This window comes from Kogia breviceps, chromosome 9, assembly GCF_026419965.1.
Source record: "Kogia breviceps isolate mKogBre1 chromosome 9, mKogBre1 haplotype 1, whole genome shotgun sequence".
NCBI classification, from domain to species: Eukaryota; Metazoa; Chordata; class Mammalia; order Artiodactyla; family Physeteridae; genus Kogia; species Kogia breviceps.
This window is the reverse complement of record NC_081318.1, coordinates 113,860,665-113,885,781: the sequence shown is the minus strand read 5'-3', so window position 1 is coordinate 113,885,781 and position 25,117 is coordinate 113,860,665. Positions and strand designations below refer to the sequence as shown.

At 53.2% G+C, this 25,117-nt stretch overlaps 1 protein-coding gene across 13 annotated transcripts in view; it reads right to left on the bottom strand.

The window, feature by feature from the left end:
- The window catches only part of TNS3 (tensin 3), a 225,516-nt gene that overhangs the window by 11,432 nt on the left and 188,967 nt on the right, over nt 1–25,117 (bottom strand). For all 13 annotated transcript variants that reach the window (XM_067042998.1, XM_067042995.1, XM_059073549.2 and 10 more), the window contains 7 exons: nt 14,091–14,262; nt 12,257–12,855; nt 11,453–11,539; nt 7,260–7,391; nt 2,909–3,004; nt 2,102–2,179; nt 913–990 (listed from right to left, as the gene is read on the bottom strand). In XM_067042998.1, coding sequence (XP_066899099.1) covers nt 913–990; nt 2,102–2,179; nt 2,909–3,004; nt 7,260–7,391; nt 11,453–11,539; nt 12,257–12,855; nt 14,091–14,262 — 1,242 coding nt within the window. The remainder of the gene's footprint in view (nt 1–912; nt 991–2,101; nt 2,180–2,908; nt 3,005–7,259; nt 7,392–11,452; nt 11,540–12,256; nt 12,856–14,090; nt 14,263–25,117) is intronic.

The following is a 25,117-nucleotide window of genomic DNA, read 5'->3' as shown; positions in this document are numbered from 1 at the left end:
GCAGCTGGGCCCGTGAGCCACGGCCGCTGAGCCTGCGTGTCCGGAGCCTGCGCTCCGCAACGGGAGAGGCCACAACAGTGAGAGGCCCGCGTACCGCAAAAAAAAAAAAAAATTTTAAAAAAAAGGCTATGTATGCTGTATGATTCTAATCCTATGACATTCTGGAAAAGCAAAACCACAGAGACAATAAGAGGATCAGTGGTTGCCAGGGGTTAGGGAGGAAGGATTACTAGGTGGAGCACAGAGGATTTTTAGGACATTGAAACTATTCTGTGTGATACTATAACGGTGGATAAATGTCATCAAACGTTTGTCCAGACCCATGGAATATACACCAAGAGTGAACAGTAATGTAAACTATGGGCTCCAGGTGACTATGATGTGTCCACATAGGTTCATCAACTGTAGCAAACGTCCCACCGATGGGGGATGTGATGAGGGAGACCGCGCACGTGTAGCGGCAAAAGGGCTATATGGGAACTCTCTGCACCTTCCTCTCAATTTTGCCGTGAGCCTAAAACTGCGCTAAAACATAAAGTCTCGTAATAAGAAAAGTGCCCCGGGGAGCTCGCTGCCTGGGGGTCTGTGTCACCCTGGGTCACACTGCGGACTCACGGATCTCTTTAACATTTCCAGCTGGAGGGGCAGGTCGCCCACATTCTCCCAAATGAAACACAGGCTGTGACATTAACTCCACTGAATTTGGTCATCTTCCCCCTGCGGAGTCCTGGCCCCGCTGCCAGGACACTTGAAGCCCCACCCAGCCCAGGCCTGTGGCAGTCTCTACAGAAGGAAACCTTCTCTGACACAGCAAGGAAAGGAACCCAGACCGGAAGTGAGAAAGGAAGCTGTGTCACTGGGCCCGTCTCTGCCCAGGAACCTGGAGGAGCGGACAACGCAGCGGGGACTGACCTGCCCCCTGCTTCAGCAGCTCGGCCGCGGAGTTGGCCGCCGTTTGCGGAGAACTTTCGGCTCTTTCCTCCAACGGGTCTGCAGGAAGGAGCGAGGAAACGCAGCAGTGAGTCCACCTCCCAGGCAAAGAATGACCATGACAGTGTGGATGCTCTTGACCGAGGCCCAGGCTCTGCAGAGCTGGGCCTTCCTCTTGCAGAAAAGAGCCCAGCACAGAGAACCATCACCACGTTCCAAGCAAAAGCTGGGAGGGCACAGCCCAGCAAAATAGCTTTCTCACCTCCGAATTAATTTATATGAACAATTACATTTTAAAAGGTAAGTCAGGGCTTCCCTGGTGGCGCAGTGGCTGAGAGCCCGCCTGCCGATGCAGGGGACACGGGTTCAAGCCCCGGTCCGGGAAGATCCCACGTGCCGCGGAGCGGCTGGGCCCGTGAGCCACGGCCGCTGAGCCTGCGCGTCCGGAGCCTGTGCTCCGCAACGAGAGGCCGCGACGGTGAGAGGCCCGTGCACCGCGATGAGGAGTGGCCCCCGCTTGCCGCAACTGGAGAGAGCCCTCGCGCAGAAACGGAGACCCAACGCAGCCAAAAATAAATAAATAAATAAATAAATAAATAATAAAAATAAAAAATTCCCTTAAAAAAAAAAAAAGGTAAGTCACATTTGCCTGTATTTTAAATTAATCATGTTTCTGGAATATAATACAATTATGTGAACTTGAGATTGTCTAGGAAAGCGGGGATATGCCTGATCGCCTGCTGTGGGTGCTATTTTTAAAAATCTTTTCACTGTGAATATTTTGAAACAAACACAAAGGTAAAGACAATAGTTCATCCAGCACCCAACGTCAACAATATCAACATTTTGCTGATTTTGTAGAATCATAAAATTTAAATGTAAATGACCTGGAAGGTCTCTGAGTCCAGGCATTTTATAACTTTGAGCTACAGAATCTTGGCTCCAAGGAAACTTTTCACAAAGCCACGACATAAAGACATGCCCGGAGGCTGCAGGGGCAGCGGGCCACCTCTTCTTACCTGACCTGGGTGAACTATTCAGGGTTTACCCACAGAGGACGTGATGGAAAGGAAGTTCTGGTCTGACTTTTCTCAAGGAATCTCTTTGGATCCCAACCCCTGCGGCTGGTCCCATACAGAGCCAGAGCAGCCCTCAGGCCCCGGCAGCGTACCTCTATCCGGAATGAGCAGTTTGCAGGGCAAGGCCAAGGGCGTGATGGAATGCTGACACACCAACGCCGTCAGGCTTCCTGTGAACAGACGAACAGCAAACAGGCGTTAGCACTGCCCTAAATACTGCGTTACTCAGCCAAGTTATCTCCTGAAAGGAGGCTGCTGCAAAGGGTGACCCCTTATATTTTTAGCACCCAACATGCTCCATTATTGTGGGAATGTGTGCAAAACTTCAACGAAGCCGTAAGTTCGGCAGACGGCAAAGGGGCAGATAAAGGGAACTGCAGATGATTCTCAGCAAAGACACATCATTACCAATTCATAAAGAACGAGTCACACAGTCTGCTGAATCTGAGACAGCTCCCACTGGTACCACCGAATCACCTCTGTAAGGTGATGCTTTGGTTTGTTCAAGCTCTGCCTGCGAGCTCATGCCGTCTTTCGGACACGCCTGCAGGGGCGGGAAGGCTCTCCTCTCACAGGGAGCCTGTGCTTCTCTTGCGCCCGGAGGGTGGGGTCACGCTCAGGCCCCGACCTTGTCCACCCTTCTCTGCCCGCCTGCCGGGACCGCACCTTGTGGAATCTGCATTTCCGGTCCCAGCACCGTGCATTTGATTTGCTTAGCTTTGAGAAAGCTTTTAAGAAAATTTAATATCCAGTTTATTTTAGAGATGATAACTGAGGAATCTCTGAATGGGGATGAAAAGTAAACGCCCTGCGTGAAGCCCCAGCGGAGTGATGGCGGTGAGCAGGGACAACGCGTGCTCGTGGGTTCCGAACACCGGGTCGGGCTCTCAGCCACTTACCAAAGTACGGCTCATTGGAGCAGCCTTTCAACCGCACCCCTTTTGGGGTGCACTCGATCAAAAAATGCCGAACGAGTTCATTGGCCAAATCTCCAGCTGTGGTAGAGGTTTAAAAGAAAGAGAAGAGAATTTTAATAAATGAGAGGAGGGGAGGATGAGAGAGAGGGAAGGAGAGTCTGGCCCCTGCAGCAGGTTGGCTGCCAAGAACCACTCTAGGAATGGTAGCTGGGCTGCTGGAAGGCTGGCTGAGCCCTGCCCGACGGGCAGCTAGAACCCCCTCCAGTGACTGTGCTTAGAGCTGGAGGAGTCCTTAGGAGACAGCCTCACACTGCAGAACTCCCAGTGACGGAAATGAGCAGCTAAGAACTGGGAACATGGACCTCCAGCTCCTTTGCCTCCTAAGAGGAGAACGTAGAAAGACCCAGACACAGCGTGATGCCCAAGAATGAATCACTGGAAAGAGCTGGAAGCGTGCCAGTCTTCTGGGTAAGATTTAGCCAGGAGTCAGGTACACAAGCCCCTCCTGACAGCAAGCCCTCTAATCATATTGCTGCTACACAGACCTGTGGTTCACTGCCAGCCCGCGAGCCCAAAGAGAAAGTGCATCATGAAAAGCCACAGAATGGCAAACTGCCTGATGGTGGAAAAGTAGAAACAACGAAGAGAAGAAAAAGAAGTCACTGCACTGTGCTAATGAGCCCCGCAGACATTCACATGCACGCTGCGCAGTGCTTCCATCCGGCCTCATTCAGCACCCTCCCTGGGAACGTGTCTCCATGGGAACGTGTCTCCATGGGAACGTGTCCCCATGGGAACGTGTCTGCCTGCCCTAACTTCTAACATTTCTGACGGCAGGGCCTGCTAGAGGTGGGTCTGGGCTCCACCCCTGGCCCATGGCAGGCTCCCCAGTGATGCTTATTTTAAACAGCAGTGACAAATATCAACAATATCGGTGTCAGCATTTCACAGGGGCCATATAACTGGTAGGAAAGGAAATGATCAGATTCCATAAAAGGCAGTACTGAATAAAAATGGGGACAAGAACATGTTGCCATCCAGTTGTGGCAGGAAAATGATCCACGCTTCCAAACTGAAGGCAGACGCAGAGCGTGGTCTGGATGCCAGTGGTGAGAAGTGAGTCAGTGGGGAACCCAGCTGCACGGGGGTTCGGAGACCAGCACGCCACACGTCTGTCGCTGTCCTGCCTCCGGGGTACCAGGGGTGGGTGGTGACTTGCTGGGCTTTTTCCTGGTCAACTGTCCTCTCAGATCTATCCTTAGACTGTGAAATCCAAACACCAAATCCAGGGGCCGGGTGAAGGCAAGGCAACCAGACAAAATTTCACCCAGAGGATGTGCCTGGCAATGCTGCATGTCCTGATGTCTGCTATTCTAATATCCTCTATTTTGTTGCCTTTCCCTGAAGATTGAGACAAAGTGGGCCTTAAGGGCGGGATGCATGCCTGGAGGTAAGAATTATACACCACCATCTGTATTTCCAAAAAGATAATGCATGCAGTTAAAAAAAAAAAAAAAGTTTTGGCCTTGCTTTAAAAGCTTCAGCCGAAACCGAGAGGAGCCCGGGAGCTGCCATGCACTCATTCCTGCTCCCTCATCACCCATCCCTCTCTCCACACACCCTCAGAGGTTCCAGTCCTGAGACTCTTCTGATATAATCATCACTCAGCATGTTTCCAAGGCTATTTCCAAATAGCCTTACATCCTCCACAATCCGGGCCGAGTCAGCTCCTGAGCTACAAAAGCCTCTATTTAAACCACTCGAAAGCCAGTGGAATGTTTGGTGGAGCTATGGAGGTTCCTTAAAAAACTACAAATGGAACTACCATACGACCCAGCAATCCCACTACTGGGCATATACCCTGAGAAAACCACAATTCAAAAAGAGTCACGTACCCAAATGTTCATTGCAGCTCTGTTTACAATAGCCAGGACATGGCACCAACCTAAGTGTCCATCAACAGATGAATGGATAAAGAAGACGTGGCACATATATACAATGGAATATTACTCAGCCATAAAAAGAAATGAAACTGAGTTATTTGTAGTGAGGTGGATGGACCTAGAGTCTGTCGTGCAGAGTGAAGTAAGTCAGAAGGAGAAAAACAAATACCGTATGCTAACATATATACATGGAATCTAAGAAAAAAAAAATGTCATGAAGAACCTAGGGGTAAGACGGGAATAAAACACAGACCTACTAGAGCATGGACTTGAGGATATGGGGAGGGGGAAGGGTAAGCTGTGATGAAGTGAGAGAGTGGCATGGACATATAGACACTACCAAACGTAAAATAGATAGCTAGTGGGAAGCAGCCGCATAGCACAGGGAGATCTGCTCGGTGCTCTGTGACCACCTAGAGGGGTGGGATAGGGAGGGTGGGAGGGAGGGAGACGCAAGAGGGAAGAGATATGGGAACATATGTATATGTATAACTGATTCACTTTGTTGTAAAGCAGAAACTAATACACCATTGTAAAGCAATTATACTCCAATAAAGATGTTTAAAAAAAAAAGGGGGGGGAATTCTGGATGCCCTGGGGCCCTACTTCCAAGGTTCCCCTGTTCTGGCTGATCTGCACAGAGCCTTCTCCCCCTTCACTTCCAGACATGACAACAGCCACGGATCTGGGCTGAATCACCTGCTCCTCCTCAGCCTCACCCCCCCTTCTATTCACACAACCACTACCTTTGCCCAAACCGACCATCTAAGTTCCCTGAAAACCCCTTGGCCATGCCTGAAGCCAGACCCCTTGGAAACCAAATCTCATTCTTCAAGGTGTAACTCACTGCAAGGCAATTTTCTCCAGGAAGCTTTAAGCAGAGATTGCATCCCAGGATTTGGTACCGGGCACAAAGCGTGAGTGAAGCAGGTGAGTGTCATTTTGTTTTAAACACCAAAGGTTCAGAATCTGTCCTTATTCTGACCCACCCTCGCCCAACCCAGGTGAGCCCAGGTGCCCTAGGAAGAGCCACGTAACTTGCTGACATTCTAGTCCACAATCTCCATTTAGGGGAAAAGAAACTTTTCCTTTTCCGTAGAGTTTGTGGCATAGTTGGTTAAAAAAAAAAAAAAAAAAAAGGTGGGGGCAAGGAGGGCAGGGTGTGATAAAAAGAAAAAAAAAGGATAAACCGGAAACCACATATTAGGGAACAGAGAAAGGGAATAAGTGTATTGATTTGTTGGGAACCGAGCTCAGCCCTGAAGGAGAGGTGAGAAAGGACCTGGTGATACTGTATTTGAACGGGTGGTATCAACGTGAGCTCAGGAACTTTTTAAACTGATGCATTCCCTAGCTCAGGTCCTAGAGAGAAGGAGTGGTACTCCGATAGCAAAGAGCAAACCTAGCGATTAGATCCTGGTTTCTAGATACCGTTCCCCAATACAAAGAACCAAGGATCTTTAGAGAAATGGCTGGGGCAGGGAAAGTACAGAGTAAGCCTAAAACAGGTTTGCTGTTTCAGAAAGCTGGCGTGCTCACGGACTAATGGGGGGGGTGTCAGAAGGACAAGGGGCCGCTGGAAGGGCCTCACCTAGTCAAATCCAGGATCCTTGGAAACCAAAAAGTAATGGTGGCGATGGATTACAACACACAGGAAAGGGCGTGTAGGGGGTTCCCCACAAGCCTGTCGCCTGCGTTTGGGTACTTGCCTGTCTGCTTCATAATAATGCTTACCCGTGCATGCGGGCACCGCGAACTCTTCTATACATGGTTATGTTCGTGACAAAAAACATTAAAGAGGTAAGAAGAAGCCTTGCCTGTATTACACGTTATTCGTCTAGTGTTTGCCACCTGTGCAGAGCGCTGGACCAGAGAGGGAGAAAGCTTTGTCCTTTCCCCTAAGGAAGGATAATCTCATGACTCCAGGCTTGCACTGGCCTCACTTTCAATCCATCAAAATACTCTACTGGGTGTAGGAACAAGAACCGTGTATATAGGATGCCACGTTCTATGTAAGAGAAAAGGAAAAATGCATGTTTGTGTGCATTGGACAGATAGTGAGGAGACACGCAGGCATTTATTACAGATGTCCACCCACAGGAAGCAGGAGGGAGCTGAGGCATACAGGGCTGAAAATGGGAGCAAAGATGCCTCATCAGAGGACTTGCTCTATTGTTCTGACGTCTGATCACCCAACAAGGCAATAAAAAAAATTTACAAATAATTAACCTTCCTTCTTGAGCCAAAACAGTCCTTACCAAAATACACCCGAAGAAATAAATAATAAGACGACAAAAACCTGTGAGTGCTGTTCCAGGTCACCCGCCATCTCACGGGCACAAAGGTGACTGACAGGCGAGGTGCCGCTGAGAAGAGCCCGCGGGACCCACCTTTCTTGTTCAGCTGCAAGACGGAGGGCGGGGGCGTGGCCACCTTCATGGCCAGGCCATAGGCGCCTCGGAAGGAGTGGCTGTCCCTGACGATAAATGACCCGGGTTCCTTGTCCTTCAGCATGGCGATGGCTGCAGAGGGAAAGAGAGAGACGTGAGTGTCTGCCGGGGGAGGCCACGGCCTGTCTCCACTCAGGGCCGTGACATGGGTGAGGGAAGCCTCTGTGATGACCCGAGGTTTCCTGGGGGCCTGACTGTAAAGGACACAGGGGCACAGGGTGGCCCGTCCCTTTAGATCACAAAAGGTGCTGCCTTCACACACGACTCCTGTTAACCCCGCAGCGCCTGTGAAGGCCAAATGAGGACCCCCCCCCACCCCCGCCCACCTGACAGCCCAGGGAACGGAGCCTCACCGGCACAAGTGCCCAGGCCAGGTCCCAGTACACACGGTGTGACGGAGCGGGAAGTCAGGCGGGGCTGTCACGCGTTCCCCGCCGCGGCCCTGCCCTACGTCTCCCCGAGTGGCGTTTTTCTTAGAGATTTTTAGCAAGTGCGCTTTCAACTTTCAATAGAAGGAAAGAAGTTTCCAATCCCACTTTCTGAAGACTGAGAGTGTACCCCAAAAGTGACTGAATATTTAATACAAACTCCAAGATTTGCACCAGGGGGACCGTAGGTGGCCCTCCGTCCCGTGGCTCTGAGGCAGGTGTGGCCAATTGTTTCCAGCCTGCACGAGGCTGTGAACCCGTATTCGAGGCGGCCGTCACCAGTCAGTCGGGGCCACGAGCTGCACCTGGCACTGCTCCTTCCACCTGCCCCCTGCGAGGCTGGGAGGCGTGTCACACTGATTGTCACCTGAAAAGAACATCCCTCCCCTTCAAGCTCAAAGTCTGGCTCCCCCAGGTCCCATGCTCAGGATACGGGAAGAAAGCGGGACGGATGGATGGGTTAGGGTGACAGTAACCTCAAGCTGATGCAGCCCAGACACCGGCGAGAATTTTCTCTAGTAACCAGAACATCTCTCAGAATGTCTCTTATAAACTTTACATTTTACGAAAAGAAAACTAGGCATTTAAAATATAAGGCACGGGCTTCCCTGGTGGCACAGTGGTTGAGAATCCGCCTGCCGATGCAGGAGACACGGGTTCGTGCCCTGGTCCGGGAAGATCCCACATGCCGCGGAGCGGCTGGGCCCGTGAGCCATGGCCGCTGAGCCTGCGCGTCCGCAGCCTGTGCTCCGCAACGGGAGAGGCCACAACAGTGAGAGGCCCGCGTACCGCAAAAAAAAAAAAAAAATATATATATATATATAAGGCGCTAGAAAATTACAGCCATGGAAATGCCACCTTTCTGTAGAGCCCAAGGCCCCGTCTGGAGTAGATGGGGGGGCCCGGACATAAACCCGGCAGTGGCAGGAAACCCCGTCACGCCTCAGGAAACAAGCCCAGGAAGCGCTCTGTCCCAGGCCCCCGTGCATCAGGACTCGCGCCCCAATCCCCCGGCATGGCATCTGCTTGGCTGCAGGATGAAACGATTGGTTTCTTGTACGCGCTCTTCCATGGCGCTGCCCCAGCCCCTGCAGGACAAGGACATAAGGCAGGAGCTTGTGCACTGACACACGTAGGGGACGAGGGACAGGAAAGCACAGCGCTCTCCAAGGGGAGAGGGTCTGGTGTGACCCCGGGGGGTGCAAGCCTGACAAAGTGGAGTGAAAGCCCACCTGCTGCTCCGGCAACTCAAGGCCGGGGAGGGGAGGGTGGGTGGACGCCACGGGGGACCCCAGGCCTTCTTCGCAGCTGGTTTTGTCTCAAAGCACGTTTTCTAACGATGGGGGCTGAAGACCTATTATGTTTTTAAAGTAGAGGAAACATCACTTACAGAAGTTATCGTTTTCAGTTGTGATAACCTCACCGGAGCCTTTTCTTTCAGGATTTCACTTCACTGTGGTGGAAAAAAGCGCCCCGGCCTCAGGGGAGGCCGACTTCTGGGCAGTGGAGGGAAAGGCCGGCTCTGCTCTGGCCCGTCCTCCCCTCCCAGACCCCATCCCTGAAGCCAGGCCAGCCGGGCACGAGGGAGCCGGGGTCTCACGTGCCCGCAGAGGGGGGGGCTGAGGGCTACGCCGGGCTCGTTGTCTCTGAGACAGAAGTGAGCCCGCAGTGAGGGTGTGAAAAGGAGGTCGTGCACCCCCACGGGATCCTATCACCTCTCCCCCTGCAGCTGGTGTTTTCAAGGATTCGAGGGCAGAGGCCCGAGAGCACGGCTGGACCAACCATACTTAATTTCTACTTTACTTTCCTCCTAAGGTTTTTATCTTCACCTTCAAAAAGCCCCAAGACACTCATCTTGCCACAGTAATACGTGAACAACTGTGCCCCTAAACAGGAGATAGGGCTTTTTTTCCCCCCTCCTGAATCTCCCTGAAATTTCATTACAGTTTTTCCTGAAAAAGGCACATCCCAGCAGTTACAACAAAATCCACGGATGGCTTTCTCCCATCTGGAGAGGCTGGCACACCCAACAGAACATTCATCTGTGTGGGTGTCGTCTACACAAAATTATCTAGAAAATAGAGGAGGTTATGCTTTCGGAGTTCAACTGGAAAAATCAATGCCCAATGCACATATTAGCTATTTTGAGATGGAGTCCACCCCAAAGAAATGTTTTTAAACGTGTGGCTAAGATTAGGCAAATGACAACAGTAACTCCCACCGCCCAGCAGGTGCCACCAAGGGAGGTGCCCTCCACCCAGATCCTCTCCCCCGAAACCCCACGCGGAAGGCTCTCCCATTAGCCATTTCTGCAGGACCCGCCTAGCGCTCTCCAACCAAGCCTGCCGCTTCCGAAGCCAGAGCCTGGCTGTCCAGTCAGAGAAGGGGGCGGCCCAGCCCAGCCTTCACCCTGGTCTGAAAGGCTGAGCTGCCAGAATGGGAGAGTCTGCTTAGAACACTCTAGGACAGGGTCCCCGACAAGCGCTCCTCAGGGTCTGTCGGGCTGGGTGAGGCGCTGGAGCTAAAGGCCACAGTCCAGGGCGGGGTGGGGGTGGGGGTGGGGGTGGTTCTTGTGACCAGAGCAGGGAGGGGACGAGGATGGAGCATCTGGCCACAACAGAGCCTGGAACGTGGGGAGTGCACAGCACAGAGGCCAATTCAGGGACTCAGAGGCCTCTCCAGGCCAAGCGAGCTCCCCTCCTAGGAAATGACAATAGGTCCATTGAGCTCATGCGAAGAAAGGCACATTCTTACCATTTTTATCATCTGCCTAATTGAGTAGAAGAATTTCAATGACAACTGTTGGACAGTGCTGACTTCCAGCCATTTAACTGTTCACCTCCAGGCACTTTTGAGAAACACTCCCCTGGAGAGCAGTTGCGGTTTCTTCCCCACTTGCCGAGAGCAGCCCCTGGGGTACCTCCTCTCTGGGCACCCTGGCCAGCATCTGCCAGCCCCAGCCGGTGCCACGTCATCCTCTCGGACGTCCGGGAGTGAGGAGCCCACAGGCAGCCACGTTGCCACCTCCAGGGAGGACGGTGGCTCCCGTGAGCGGGGCCAGCACGTCGCGGGGATCCCACGGATTCTGCTGGGAGTCAGTGCTGCCCACCCGAGGGGCTGCCCCAGGGGGACCACCACGACGGCAGGCCAGTGTCCCTGCGGGACACCTCTTCTAGTCGTGTTCTAGTAAAAAGTGACGCGCTACTCTGCTGCTCAAAAATGCCAATTAACCATTTCTCACTCTGGCCAGCTGTCTTCTGACCGCACCGAGCACCCAGAGTTGCTGTGCTGCGTGCGACGTGCTGGGCTGAGTCCGCCAGCAGCTTGTCTTTCCAGCGTGACCCAGGCAGGTGTGCCCATGAACGGTGTTAGAAAGACACCCCTCCTCCCCCCACCGACCCTCAGGCCGGCGGCTGGGGCCCACGACGTCTTCTCATCACGGCCATCACTGGCAACGCTGGCCAGAGGCCGTGGCTGGTGGAAGCCACCAGAAATTACACCCCCCACACTGGAACGATGGTGGCCGGTGCCCATCCAGGCCGGCTCCCCCATTAGGACTGAGCTTTCCCGACAAAAACTTAAAGGTCGCACGGCCTTTCCCTCGAGGCGAGTCATGAAGTGCAGGCCGTCCTAGCCGTCCCGCCCTGATGCACCCACCCCGAGGCCCTCCTTCCCGGACGCTGGGCCCTTGTCCCACCCACGCACCTTGCTCTCTGGAGATATCTGCCTTGTACCAGAACTTGGATGTGTCTTGGACAAAGTTCACGGACACGTGCTTATCACCTGGATTATCTGCAAGACAGAATTCAAAAACAGTAACTGTGAAGGCCATTTTTCATTGCAACCCCTCACCTCAAAGGGACCCAGAAGTTCCGAGTCCCACCCTGGGCGAGGATGGGGCGCTCTGGGGAGAGCGCTCTCTCTTTAACCACAGGGGAGAAGCCTGACTCGGAGCAGGGAGTGGCTGTTTCACAACAGAAAACACAAAGACAGCAGGACACTGAGATCGGGGCTCTGCAGCACATGTCAACAGCCCGTAGTCAGAAAGCCAGGAAGCACACAGAGCAGAGCTGGTGTGGCTTACTCCTTTCGGTGTCTTATTGAGCCTTTTACGTTTGAAACATTTCATAATTAAATTTCGCATGTATTTGTATAATGTTTTTTTTTTTTTTTTAAGTTACTGTCACAGAACACTGACTCCAAGTCAAAGGGGAAAAAACCAGAACCACCACGGAAGTCTGCGTTTTCTGTTGCTGGACTGACTCTCCCGGGAATAAACGCACAAGCCAGATGGATTCGGAGGCGGGCGGCTCTGCGCCGGTGTTTTGCTTTGGGCTAGTGAGACGGAAAAGACCCCCTGAAGGCTCTGGATTCTTCTCTGGAGGCGCTCGGCCCCGCCCTGGCACTGATGCTCACTGGGCAGGCCCGGCTGTAACCCCGGGGTCCTTCCCTGCCCAGGTGCGCCTGTGAGCACAGGGTGGGCCCCCTCCCCGTGGACGGGCGCCCTACCTGGGGAAGGCGCTCCCTCCGCAGCCTTGGAGAAGTCGGGGAGGATGTTTGGGAAAGGGATGCTCATGGCGCTTCCGCTGTGAGGGCTGGAGAAGCCGCTGGAGGCCGGCGAGACCGAGCCGAAAGAACGGTCTCCCTCCGAGGCCCGCTTCTTCTCGGGGAGGGGCGGCTGCCCGGGCAGGGTCAGCCCCGGGCCCTGCAGGACGGGGCTGTGGTGGCCGCTCTGTCCAGGTGCCACCGTGAGAAAGCCGTGGGACAGGAAGCCGTCGTCGGCAGCCTCGGCTGCTGTCCGCGGGGTGCCGGGGGCCTGGGACGCTCCTCCGTGGGAATTGGCCAGCAGGGCCCCCGGGTCCTCGCCGGGGGGGAGCCCACCTCCTTCAGGGGCAGTGCCGAAGCTCAGGAAGGCCTGGCTGCCTGGGGGGCCCAGAGCTTCCGGCGGCTCCGCCAGGGACAGCTCGTGGCCGTGGAAGGACGTCTGGAGGTCGGCTGGCGGGAAGTGGGGCCGCCCGGGGCCGTCCTTGCCGGGCCGGCTGCTCCCCAGCAGGGTCACTGCGGACCTGGGGCTGGTCTCCAGCCACTGGTGCTCGGCCGAGGAAGGGCTGTTCAAAAGACAAACCGTCAGGGAGCGAACGACACATCCCGGGGGGGATGCCTGGAAATTAGCAACGGTTCCCACGGGACGGGGACGGGGAGGCTGGGTGCCGAGGCTCCCCGAATATCTGAACTCCGGCCCTGCCCTTCCAGCCTCCCACCTGACTGTTCACCCCAGGTGCTCAGTCTACAGCCTCAGGGACCTGGGGGGGCGGGGGCTGGGGGTGGTCCGACCCCGCCTCGCCAGCCTGTGTGCCTCTCCCTCCCTCGCCTTCACCTGGCAAAGTCCCCTCTTCTCTTCCGTTCAGGGCGTAGCTCAACTGTGTCCTGACTTTGAAGCCCGTGTCCGTGTGTGCACAGGGGACAGCCGTGTCCTCCCTCTGGTCCCAGCACGCATGCACCAACCACGGAATCTGCTTACACCTCCCTCCCCCCGGTTCGCTTCTCCTTCCCGAAGCCCAGCATAGGTGCCTGACACAGTCAGTTTTCATCAGTGGTTGCAGGGCAACCAGCCGATTAAGGACACACAGGGGACCGCCGTATCGAAAACGGGAAACGCCAATATTAAGAGTATTGGAAATTACTCTATATGTAGAAATATAGAAAGACAGCTAACACACTAGCAAACATGTATTTGCTCTGTGTGTGATGTCAGGTCCTGATACGCAATGTCCCCCTTTCTTGTAAAGAGAAAGGAGGTGGAATTAAGGGTGGTAACCGGAGAGCAATGTGCCCACAAGTAAAATACTAGGAAATGATTCCTACCCTGAGCGTCTGGATTTGCTCGGTGGCAGTCCTTTTCGTGAGGGAGAAATAGGGCATTTCTCTCTGTCTGTGGCCCCTCCTCTCTGTTCTCCAGCCCCACTGAGGGGTGTTCGAGCAGCACGTCCTGCCTGCCCTGCCCTCCCCACCCCGATCTGCCGCCCCGGGCAGGCCCCCTCCTAGCCTGGCCTCCGCACCCCCTTTCCAGCCTCAGCTCAGGTAACGTTTTCACGGATGCTCGGTCCTGAACTGGCCACTGTGCCCAGACTCTAAGTGCAGCGTGTTCCTTGAGCACCCCGCCTGCTAACAGTGAGGGTGGACTCAGGGGTTTTTATTTTGACTGCATTTTGAAAGAGTGATGGTTGTCAATCCACAAGGCAGCCCGGTGTCATGTGGAGGGCGAGCCCCCCGCCTTCCCTCCGTGGTGCTCGGGTTTGGAGTCTGTAAGAGCAGGCTGTGTCTGGCTCAAAGGCCACCTTACCTCCCCCTCCGCTGGCTGGGGCTGTGGCCAGAAATCGTGCAGGAGGCCGCGAACGCCCGCTGGAAGGAGGGCGCCGTGGGCACGTCGGCCCGGAGCATCGCAGGTTTGGGTCCAGCAGGGCTCTCTGACATCCCCACAGAGTGACCGAGGATCTCAGGGCAGCCTCGTGGCTCTGGATCAAGGAAAACACGAGCGGGCTGTAAGAAGCAGTGCCGCTTCCGAAGCTTTTCTGCAGCGTTAGGAGGCGCCCCGGCTCCACCAAGGGCAGCCTCCCCTTGCCTGGCACATTTCCAAAAGGAGAAACACCTGCCCAGTCCCGGCTCGCAGCTTGCAATGCATGCTGATGGCCGTCCTCCACTGACGGTGCTCCTTTACCATGAGACGGGAGGGAGCCCAGCGTCTCACCTGAGCAACAGTTTGCCCTGAGAGACTTACCGTGCTGAAGAGGCAAAGCCATTTCCCACTCTAGAAAGGGCAAGGCCTCTGCGCAAACCACAGAAAAGACCCACTTTCCATAAGGTGCCGGCCCGGCGGCACTTTGTGTACCACGTTGGGTCGCATGCTCTCGGCTAACACTTCCCTCCGCCAGCATGGCGCTGCCTGCGGTGTCTTCACCCCCAAGAGGTGCAGAGACCGCTTGGCCCGACCCCCGTCACAGGAGGAGGAGAAGCCGAGCACCGGGAAAGCCCGCCTGTCTGACACCCACACACCGCAGGGAACTTCACATGACCCACTGACCAGATGTCCGTCCTGCTCACAGCCCAGCATCTCCACTATTTCTGGGTACTTTTTTTGTTTTTAATATTCTGCCTTTTTTAAAAAACTAAGCTTTGAGAACTGGACAAATCTACCACGGCGAATAAAATAATATTGTGAGAAATACAGGTTATTTTGCTTTCTGCCTTAAAACAAGGGAGGACTGATCAGAAAATAATAAAGTTGAAAAAAATTTCACATCACTTGCGTTACTCAGTTCCATCTATCATCGATCGATCCATCCAACCACGTATCCATCACCCATCTATCCATCCGTTTACCCATCCATTCATCCAACCATCTGTCACCTATCCACCCAACTATCTATCTGACATCTATGCATCTATCAATCTACCTATAATTTTATGGACATAATGTCAAATATTTAATTTAAAAAACTGATCAGGCATTCCAGGTAACAAAACCAAGACATGAAAAAGAAAACAAAAAAAATGAAAAAGAAAAAAAAGAAAGAAAAGAAAAAACACCCACAGCTAATACAAACATTGGAGTTAAAAGACACAGACCTCAAAATAACTAAACTGAAAATGTTTCAGAAAATGTAAAAAAAGATAGAGAATTTCACCAGAGAACTGGAGTCCATTAAGAATAATCAAACAGAAATCCTAAGAACTTAAAAACAAAATTAATGCAATTAAGCATTAGGTCAGTGATTGTATCAGATTAGACACAGCAGAAATGATGACTGCTCTCGGAAATAAGTCAGAAGAAAATAACCAGCCTGAAGCAATGAGAGGAAAAAGGATGGAAAATACAGAAAAGAGCAGAAAGACATGTGAGACATGATGAAAAATTCTAACGCATGTATAACTGGAGGTCAAGAAGGGGTGCAGAAATTGAATGAGGTGGAAGCAATATTGGAAAAGATACTTACTGAGAATTTCCCAAGACAGACTAAAGAAATCAAGCCACAAGTTTTAAAAAAAATCATGAAATCTAAGCAGGATAAGTAAAAAGAAAATTACACTTGCTCACTTAATAGTAAAACTTATGAAAATCAATGACAAACTTAAACAGAGCACTTGTCCATTTTGGGAGGAGTGTGGGTACCAAATTCAGTGTTAATTTTTTTAAACGTTTAGTGAACTTTTTGTTTTTGTTTTTGTTTTTTTCTTGCGGTACACGGGCCTCTCACTGTTGTGGCCTCTCCCGTTGCGGAGCACAGGCTCCGGACGCGCAGGCTCAGCGGCCACGGCTCACGGGCCCAGCCGCTCCGCGGCATGTGGGATCTTCCCGGACCGGGGCACGAACCCGCGTCCCCTGCATCGGCAGGCGGACTCTCAACCGCTGCGCCACCAGGGAAGCCCCTGGTGAACTTTTGATTACAGAAAAGTCCAGTGCTAATGTTCTATTGGTACAAAACACACTGTGAACCCCTGGGGATGGACACTGCTTCCTGCACCCACCTGCAAATGCTCCACGATCAGCCAGGACAGGGCTTGGCAAATGTCAGTCTCCCAACAAACCCAGATGTGTGTCTCCCGCTACGACTCACCTATCAATTCCTAGAGCGGATGCAGTCATCCTACTCACACTGTGCAACTGCCCCTTGTGCCACTATGACATCCGACAGCACATGTTCTAAAATAAATGTTTGTTGAATTAATTAACCAAGTGGATGGTCTTCAAAGCCCATCCTTCAATCCTTTTCGATCGAAGCCGGGATAGAGAAACAAAGATGCATGGTGTTTCAGATGTTCCTCTGCACCCGCACTTCCCTTCCCGGTAATAAAATTACATCTCCAGTTATGTTTGCCTATATTCACTCTCTGCTTCAGACGTAATCGCTGAGCACCTGCTCTCTGTCAGCGCGGCGCTGGACGACGTGGGAAAGTGAGTGCCTGTGTGGTCCTGCTCTCCAGGAGAGGAGACTCGCAGCATTAGCATCGCATTGAGAAGCATGTGAGCTGCAGCCTGTGAGCTTCAGAAAGACCTGCAGGAGGAACTGTTTCTGTCTGGAGAGAGCTGGCTTCCCGGAAGAAGAGGCATTTGATGGAATCCTGGAAGGCTGGTGGGATTCTGATAGACCCACTGGTACGCGTGTAGCGGTGCACTGGGCACCGTCCGCAGGCTCCGCGCTCGTAGGGCAGGAGAGGCCCCCAGTGTTCGCTGCTGGCCCCTCCACTGAGCTGGCAGCTGGTGGGAGCTTCAGGTCAGTCATGCTATGAATTAATGAATGAGTTAACAAAGGCACCGACGGAAAAGTACAGGGCAGGGCAACGTGTGGAACTACGGTTCAGGAGGCTGGCCCGAAAAGTGGGAGGAGGATGGGGGTGCCAAGCAGCCCCTATGACCCCACATCAAGGAGCAGCACAGAACCATGGGATCTATCCATCGAGTCTGGCGCGGCCGCTTTCGGGCTGCCCGCGCAGCAGCTCCTCGCGGGATCGGTTCCTCCAGCACCGAGGCCGCTCTCAGCGGTCCCCGGGCGGCGACGGGAGCCCTAGGCTGGCCGAGTCCCGGGGCCGCGGCCACCTCAGGAATCCCACACCACACTCCACGGCGCCCAAGAGCCCCAGCGGAGGAGGAGAAGCCGAGGGCAAATAAGACCCCACTGTGTGCTGCCATCATGCTGCCTGTTCCAGGAAACAACCAGCACGGTGCTTCCCATGAAAGTGGCTTTGTTCCTAAGTCAGTCAGAGCCGACTCTGGGGCACGTGGCTGGGTTCTGTTCCCTCTGGTCAGATCAGCCTCGGCCCCCCGCCCGGGCAACAGGATTTAACCCCGAAGGGGGCGGCCAAGCACCTCAGAGTGGAGGCCCCGGCTGCCTGGCCCCTGCACGTGCTCGGAGACGCAAACAGCACGGGGAGTGGAGCCTCGTGGGAGGTAAGGGTACACTCTTCATTCTCCACGCGGTGGGGCGCTGGCCACCGGCCCTCCTGGGAATCCAGAGCCATAAGAACGGGAGACCCACGCGGCTGGAGAAGGACCTTGCAATCGGGCTCCAGGCACAGGCAGAGGCACCAGCTGCGCGAGTCGAGCCCGCAGACCCTTCTGCACGGATTCACCTCATTTCTCGAAGCGCACACGCCCGAGAGCAGACAGAACGTGCCCTGGCTGGTTTTTGCTCAACTTGCACGTCTGCTGTTCACGGTTGAACGACAGGTGAAAGCTCCAGGAGGACGACTGTACGTGGGCCCCGTGGCCAGGTGGAGGTGGGGCTCTGGCCTCCGGCTTCCCAGCTCTGGACCCAGAAGGAGGCTCAGGGGTGCGGTGACGGCCACGGGAGCAGAGGAGAGTTCCGACACGAGGGCAGGCTTTCCTCGGCTCCGGATGCCACAGAGAGCATGTCTGTCTGTCCTAAACCAACTACGTGAGGGGCTCCAGGGTAGTCAGACTTGTGGGGCCAGAGCCCCCATTAGGGCGTGTCCACAGAGTTGGGGGACTAGGGACCACACGGGCCCTGCTGTACACCCCGTGCACGCCAGAGCTCTGGGCTCTCTTGGGTCCCTGGCATCGTCCCGGCAAAGTGGCAAGTCTGTTCCTCCTCACCACATTCTCACAGCTTCCCTTTCCTGCTGACGCCCAGAGGAGGCCGCATAATACCTTCAGTGGCTGGAAATCGGCCGCCTCACTTCCTGGTTTTCTCTGTGCACATGGCGCATCCTGGGCTGAGGGCTGGGAGGAGGGGGCCTCCCTCCGGGCTCCCGGGATGCCCAGCCCACCACCTCCCCTCGGCTTCCGCTTCCTGCACTTCCTTTACCCAGAACAGGGCGAGAGAGGTTCACAGGCTCTTTTCCAAAAGGCCTATTTTTATGCTCCATTTGGGCCACTACAGGAGGGTCTGTGGGGAGCTGGGTGACATCGGCTCTCTGGTCACAACTATTTACACCACATAGTATGAGTTAACACGGAGAAAGGGAAGCCTCGCTGCTGTCAGCTCACGGTCCTCCAGAGCCTGGTGCTGAGGCCTTCACGGGAAGGGAACGGGAGGGCAGAAAAAGTCAAGGAGGGGCCCACACATCAAGGTTCATCTCCCTATGCCTCTTCTCTTGGATGCAGGAACCACGACTTACTAACCAAAGTCAGGGCATGTGACATTAAAAAAAAAAAAAAAAAAAAAAAATCAACATTTTCCTGTCTCCCAAGATTAAAAAATCTTTAAAATATATAAAAATTATTCACTCATATATTACTTACTCTTAATAGTTACAAATTGCCATTAAATTTTTATATGACCTTTAATGAGAAAGAAAATATATTTAGCTGAGGTCAGGATAATTCTTGCCTATCCAGGTGAAGACACTTGAGTTTTGTTATTTAACTATCTAAACAGTCTCAACCTTTGGCTGGCATATTCACAATAAACCTTTAGAAGTGAACGAGAAAATCTACTGATGGAACCCTGGAAGGCTGGTGGGATTCTGAAAGACCAAATGGTATATGTGTACACATCTATCTATCTAACTATCAGCCGTCTATCTTTTTATCTACCTGTTCGCCTTTCATCTATCTCTTATCTATAGCTATCTACCTATCTTTCACATCTATATCTATCACCTTCCCTCCAACCTTCCCTCCTGGGATGACGTAGTTAACCAGGAAGTTCCCTTCTCCACCATTTGAGAGAGTTCTGCAAAATGGAACATTACCAAACCTTTTTTGCTCTCTCGCTCTAGTTCTAGGTGTGAAACGGGGGCTGCTGGGGAAGGAGCGCACACATCCCCAAGTCCTAGTCTGGGTTCCACCACAAGTCATGGACCACTGAACACACTCTCAACCTCTGGGACCTCAGGTTCTTCATTCACAGAATCCCATCAGTTAGCATCAGAGCAGATGATTTCTTGAGTCTCTTGAGCTCTAAATTTATCTCTCCATTGTTTCTTTTCCCTTCTGTTTCTGTCTCCCTTTGTAAACTGGTGGTTTCCACCTATGGTGATTTTCTCAGTCCCCCCTTTTTTTATGTGTCATGTCTCAGCTCTTGATTTTTGCTTTATGGTTACCACGAGGTTTACATAAAACATCTCATAGGTAAAACGGTCCTTTTTCTGCCGTCTACCTCTAAATTTAAAGTATTTTAAAAAGCAAGATTGCATGGGAAGTTCAATAGTAGTGATTTTTTAAAAATTATTTATTAGATATTTAAATTTTGTAGGCTTTATACTGTGTACTTTTCAAAAAAAATTATTTATTTAGTTATTTTTATTTTTGGCTGCCTTGGGTCTCCGTTGCTGCGCGGGGGCTTTCTCTAGTTGCGGCGAGCGGGGGCTGCTCTTCGTTGTGCTGCCCGGGCTTCTCATTGCTGTGGCTTCTCTTGTTGCGGAGCACAGGCTCTAGGTGTACAGGCTTCAGCAGTTGTGGCTCGTGGGCTCCAGAGCGCAGGCTCAGTAGTTGTGGCGCACGGGCTTAGTGGCTCCGCGGCACGTGGGATCTTCCCGGACCAGGGCTCGAACCCGTGTCCCCTTCGCTGGCAGGCGGATTCTTAACCACTGTGCCACCAGGGAAGCCCAATAGTAGTGATTTTTAAAGGGAGCTCTTACCTTATAATTTTTTAGTTATTTGTCTATGAACAACAGACCACTTAACCAATCTTCTTGAAAGCAAGGGAAAGATGGGCAGGCAGCCAGATATAATGTTGATTAAATAGAGAAAAACCCTGGAAGACTGAAAAAACAATGCTGCGATAGATGCTTTTTGTCAAAAATCGAAGTCCTGCATCTCTGGCCCCAGAGATGCTCTACAAACACAGAAGGAAATGGTCAACGGCCCCCATGTGGATAAACACATACTTTCTTGATCTTGAATTTTTTCTTTTGTAAATCTTTATGTCACAATCACATCATACGAATGTGTTCTATGGGTTAAGGTCACCATTTTCAGTAAGTACTAGGAGTGCTCTCCCAAGGATGAACTGTCTCTCTCTCTCTCTTCTAGAAGCATCCATGTTCGCATGCCCCCAGCAGAGCCAGAAGCGCCCCAACCAGCACTGCAGTCAGGGGCCCTGTCTGTTAACAGACAGGGGATCCTTCTGTGAAGTTCTCATCCAAACCGGAATTACCCCCTTCAAAAAACTTATGCCACGGTTTTCCTTTTACTCAAGAACACAGAAGAACCAGAAAATGCCGATAAAACAGCTCATTACAATCAGGATCTTGTTTCTTCTTATTCTTTTAAGATGTCTCATTTCTATTCAGAGGTTTTGATTCAAGCATGCTGGAAAGAAAACACATTTGCCTCCATTTCACTGGTGCTGTGCAGGGAATTCTAATGTGGCTACAGTGGAAACAGTTTTTTCTTCACAGTGAGTCTTTTCCAAGCCGTTTCTACTCTGATGGTGCACGCTAAGCAAGGCCAGCTTCTCAAATGACTAACAAGGGCTCTTAGCAACCCGTAGAGAATGAGCATCTTTCAAAAATGGGCTTTGGAGTGAGCTCTCAGGAAAACAAACGGCTTCCTTCCTGCTAGACTTGAAGGAAGAATGGCATTGGGCCTGGAGGTCCTGAGGACACCTGAGGCCCCCCAGAGCCCAGGGATGAGGGAGCCTGCACACAGAGCTGAGAAACCGGGGCTCAGGGTATGAGGCCTCCTGACACCAGACTCAAGGCTGCAACTGCCCTCTGTTCTGGCCTCACTTACATTTCCGTTTTTTTTAAAAAATGGAGGTGAAACAGACACAAGACATGTTACCATTTCTAAGTGTGCAGTTCAGAGGCATTAGGTGCAATTCACATGTTGTCCCACCATCACATCTACAGAACTCTTGTCATCTTGCCAAACTGAAACTCCGTCCCCATTAAACACTAACTCTGCATTCCTCCTCCCCCAGTCCTGGCACCCACCATTCTGCTTTCTGTCTCTATAAATCTGACTTCTCTAAGTACTTCATATAAGTGGAATCATACAGTATTTGTACTTCCGTGTCTGGCTACGTCTTAAAGGCTCGTCCACGTGGCAGCGTGTGTAAGAATTTCCTTCCTTTTCATGGCTCAGTAACATTCCATTGTACAGATGAATCACATTGCGTTTAGCCCTTCATCTGTGCATGGATACTTGGGCTGCCCCCACCTTTTGGCTTCTGTGAAGAGTTTCACGTCCCCCTTTCACATTCCTTTGCCCAAAGGCTGAGTTGGGACTGGTTACTTGCAATGGAAAGCAGCCTCAGGGATACAAGAGCCTTGCCTCAAAGCTACCTCCAATCCAGCGGGAATCCAGGTAGACAAGAATGATTACAGCAGCTGTCAGGCTATGGGGAGAGATGGCTCCAGAGAGAAGAAAAGAGGCTTTGACACAGGGAAGCTTTCCTTGGGCTGAGGGAGAACCTGCCTGACGCATGAGCAGAGTAAGAAGGGGCTGAGGAGGACGACGGGGCGGGTAGCCACGAGACTCACCCAGGAACGGATGAAGCGTCAGCAGGAGGCACAGAACGTGCGAGGTGAGGCCCGATCTATCTTGGGGAAGATGCTGCACCCGTGACCCCCGGTGGGTTAGGAGTCTTAGGTTCTCGGAAAAACTGCTTTCTTCCTTCAGGCAGAGTCCCCAGTGGCTCTGGCCTTCCCTTGGAAATGGGACATGGCCTTCATGCTGAACTTTGTCCTGGACCTTCCAAGGACACAGCCATCAGCCCGGAGAAGAGGAGCCCCGAGGCACCTTCATCCGGATGAGAGCTTCCTCTCGTCGGGACCGTGCCACGGAGACTTGAAACCACGTTCCAACAGAGGGCCAGGGCTTAAAACCCTCCTGTCATCTCACAGAGTGTCTTGTTGTGACTGGAAAGCCCTATTTCCTGTGGAAGATTTAAAGGACACAACTCCAAGACATCCTCCCAGGATCCTCACCTCTCAGAACCCCTGGGGCACCGGGGGGACCCACATCCATTGACCTCCCGCCCCACACAGTAACTGGGTCCCTAGGCGGCCAATGTCTCCCGTAATTTCAGAAGCCAGAAGTCTGCTGTTTTCCAGAGATTATCACTGCTCAGCTTCTAAAACCAGGCCCCTACCCAGGCAGTGGTGGCTTCGCCCGGTCCTTCTAAATCACCCTGATTAGAGAACGTACGCAGCGCCGTGAACCCCTCGTTAGGTCGGTACCAGCAAGGGCAGAGGTCCTCTCAGTTAACACAGGCGGCTGCTGCGTAATTTAAGGTGGATTTTCACAACGTGAGCAGAAAAAGCAAGCTTTCTTCATAACTTACCAACGTACTACTACTAATTACTACCTGGGGGGGTACCTAACAGGCTTCCTTGGCCCTCGAAACAAGCCCTCAGGGGTATCATGTCCTGGGCAGACCCAGGAAGCTAAGGCTCGGGGCCTGCTCTCACTTACACCCGGAGTGCACACTGTTTCCTGCTTCTCAGCGGTACAGAGAAGGACGGCTTGTCTGACAACCCACGTGCCTTGGATTCCATGTAGGAGGCCCTCTCTCGTTCCCAGGGTCGGCATGGCGTCTTCCCACAGGACAGGGCATCTTCCAGAGGCGGCGGCGCTGAGGGACGGGTACAAAGGGGCTGGGTCTCCCTGGCCCGGTGGCGCTGGCTCCATGCCACCCCTGATCCCGCAGGGACGTGAGCCGAGGGTACCCCTTCCACAGGGCCGGGGCGTGCTCTGGAGAGCTCGTCATCAGGGGTCACGGCCTCCCCACAAGATGACCACGGGGCGCCACTCCCAGTTCCTGCCCAGGAGGCTTCTGGGGCCGTGGTCTGGGGTTAGCCTCCCCTTCTTCCCTCTGGGCAGCGAGGTGGCAACAGGTATTCTTTTTTTTTTTTTTTTTTTTTTGCGGTACACGGGCCTCTCACTGTCGTGGCCTCTCCTGTTGCGGAGCACAGGCTCCGGACGCGCGGGCTCAGCGGCCACGGCTCACGGGCCCAGCCGCTCCGCGGCACGTGGGATCCTCCCGGACCGGGGCACGAACCCGCGTCCCCTGCGTCGGCAGGCGGACTCCCAACCACTGCGCCACCAGGGAAGCCCACAACGGGTATTCTTTTGTTTTCATCTTTTTATTATAAAACTCTGCCCATGTGCTACGTCAAGCCCACCTGCTCTAGGAGACAGGATTCTGTCCCGAGCTAAGGCTTCACATTCTACACAAGGATTTGATTATGGAAGGCCTTCTACTAAATTCCTCTTCCTCACTAACTCTGTTACGTATCTCCTGTGCTTTCGCTGGATGTTTCGGGCGTCTATGCATCGCGTCTCCAACCGGCCGGTGAAGCCCCTGCAGTGAGACTCATGCCTGCTTCACCTGGCTTTCCACAGTCACCCAGCACGTGGTAGGTGTCTGTGCAGTAAATGTTTACCACGTTAGCAACGCTGAAAACAGTAACGTTGAGAACTTGTGCCTCTGGCCGAGGTGGAGCAGCCCCACTCCTCCCCGGTCCTTGATTTTACAGCTGCAGCCCTGGACATCACCCAGCCACACGCACAGGGAACTCTGACAGACGGAAAGAAGGACCTGGGCACCTGGGGAGGTGAGGAAGGACAGCGTGGTGAGTTCCTTGGTTTCCTTACTGCCCCCCAGAGATCCCAGAACTGTCAGACAAAAGCAGCTCCAGGAAAAGCCTGCTCATCTAGCCAAAGAACCACAACCAACCCATCCGAAAAGAGTAGCCTAACGGCACAAGACCTTTTCGGCAATACCTGTCCTATTCCAACCGAACACCCACGGGACCCCAGCCCCCAATGCACAGAAGGAGGTGGCCCTTGACCTCCCCACCAGGCAGGTGTCAGCCGGGCGCAGGGAGAGCCAGCCTCCTTCCCCGCCCAGCCTCAGGCCCAGGGCAGCGGTGCGAGCAGACAAGCCGCCCTTGCTCCCCCCCGTGTCAGCAGGGCCAGCGGGAAGGTGCACCTAAACATCGAAACGTCCACGTGGCCCTGGAACTGCACCTGGCCAGGAGCGCTGCCTAAAACGAGAAGGCCGGATGAAACACGATCGAGAGCTCACAGCACAGCATCAGGGAAGTCCAGGGTAAAACGTAAACCCCACGCATCACACTCAAAGCGTCTGCTCTGAGGTAGAGGGACAGCTGGGTGACATCAGCTGTCTGATGTCCCACCCACAGACGCACCAGCTAGGGACCCCGAGACCCGCACCTTCCAGGACCAGATCTTGTCCTGGGGCAGACTCTGCTCTCTCACCTTCTCAGAGCTGTCAAGGAGCCCCATGGCATTCTAGAAGCTTCTCTATGTACACTCAGTCACCCAGGAGAGCTGGCTGTGCCAAGGATGCCTGGGTCCTCCACCCAGCTGAGTCCTAATCATACCCTAACCCCAGTCCTTCCAACTCATTCCGCTGTCTCCCACTCCGAGTTTGTAAA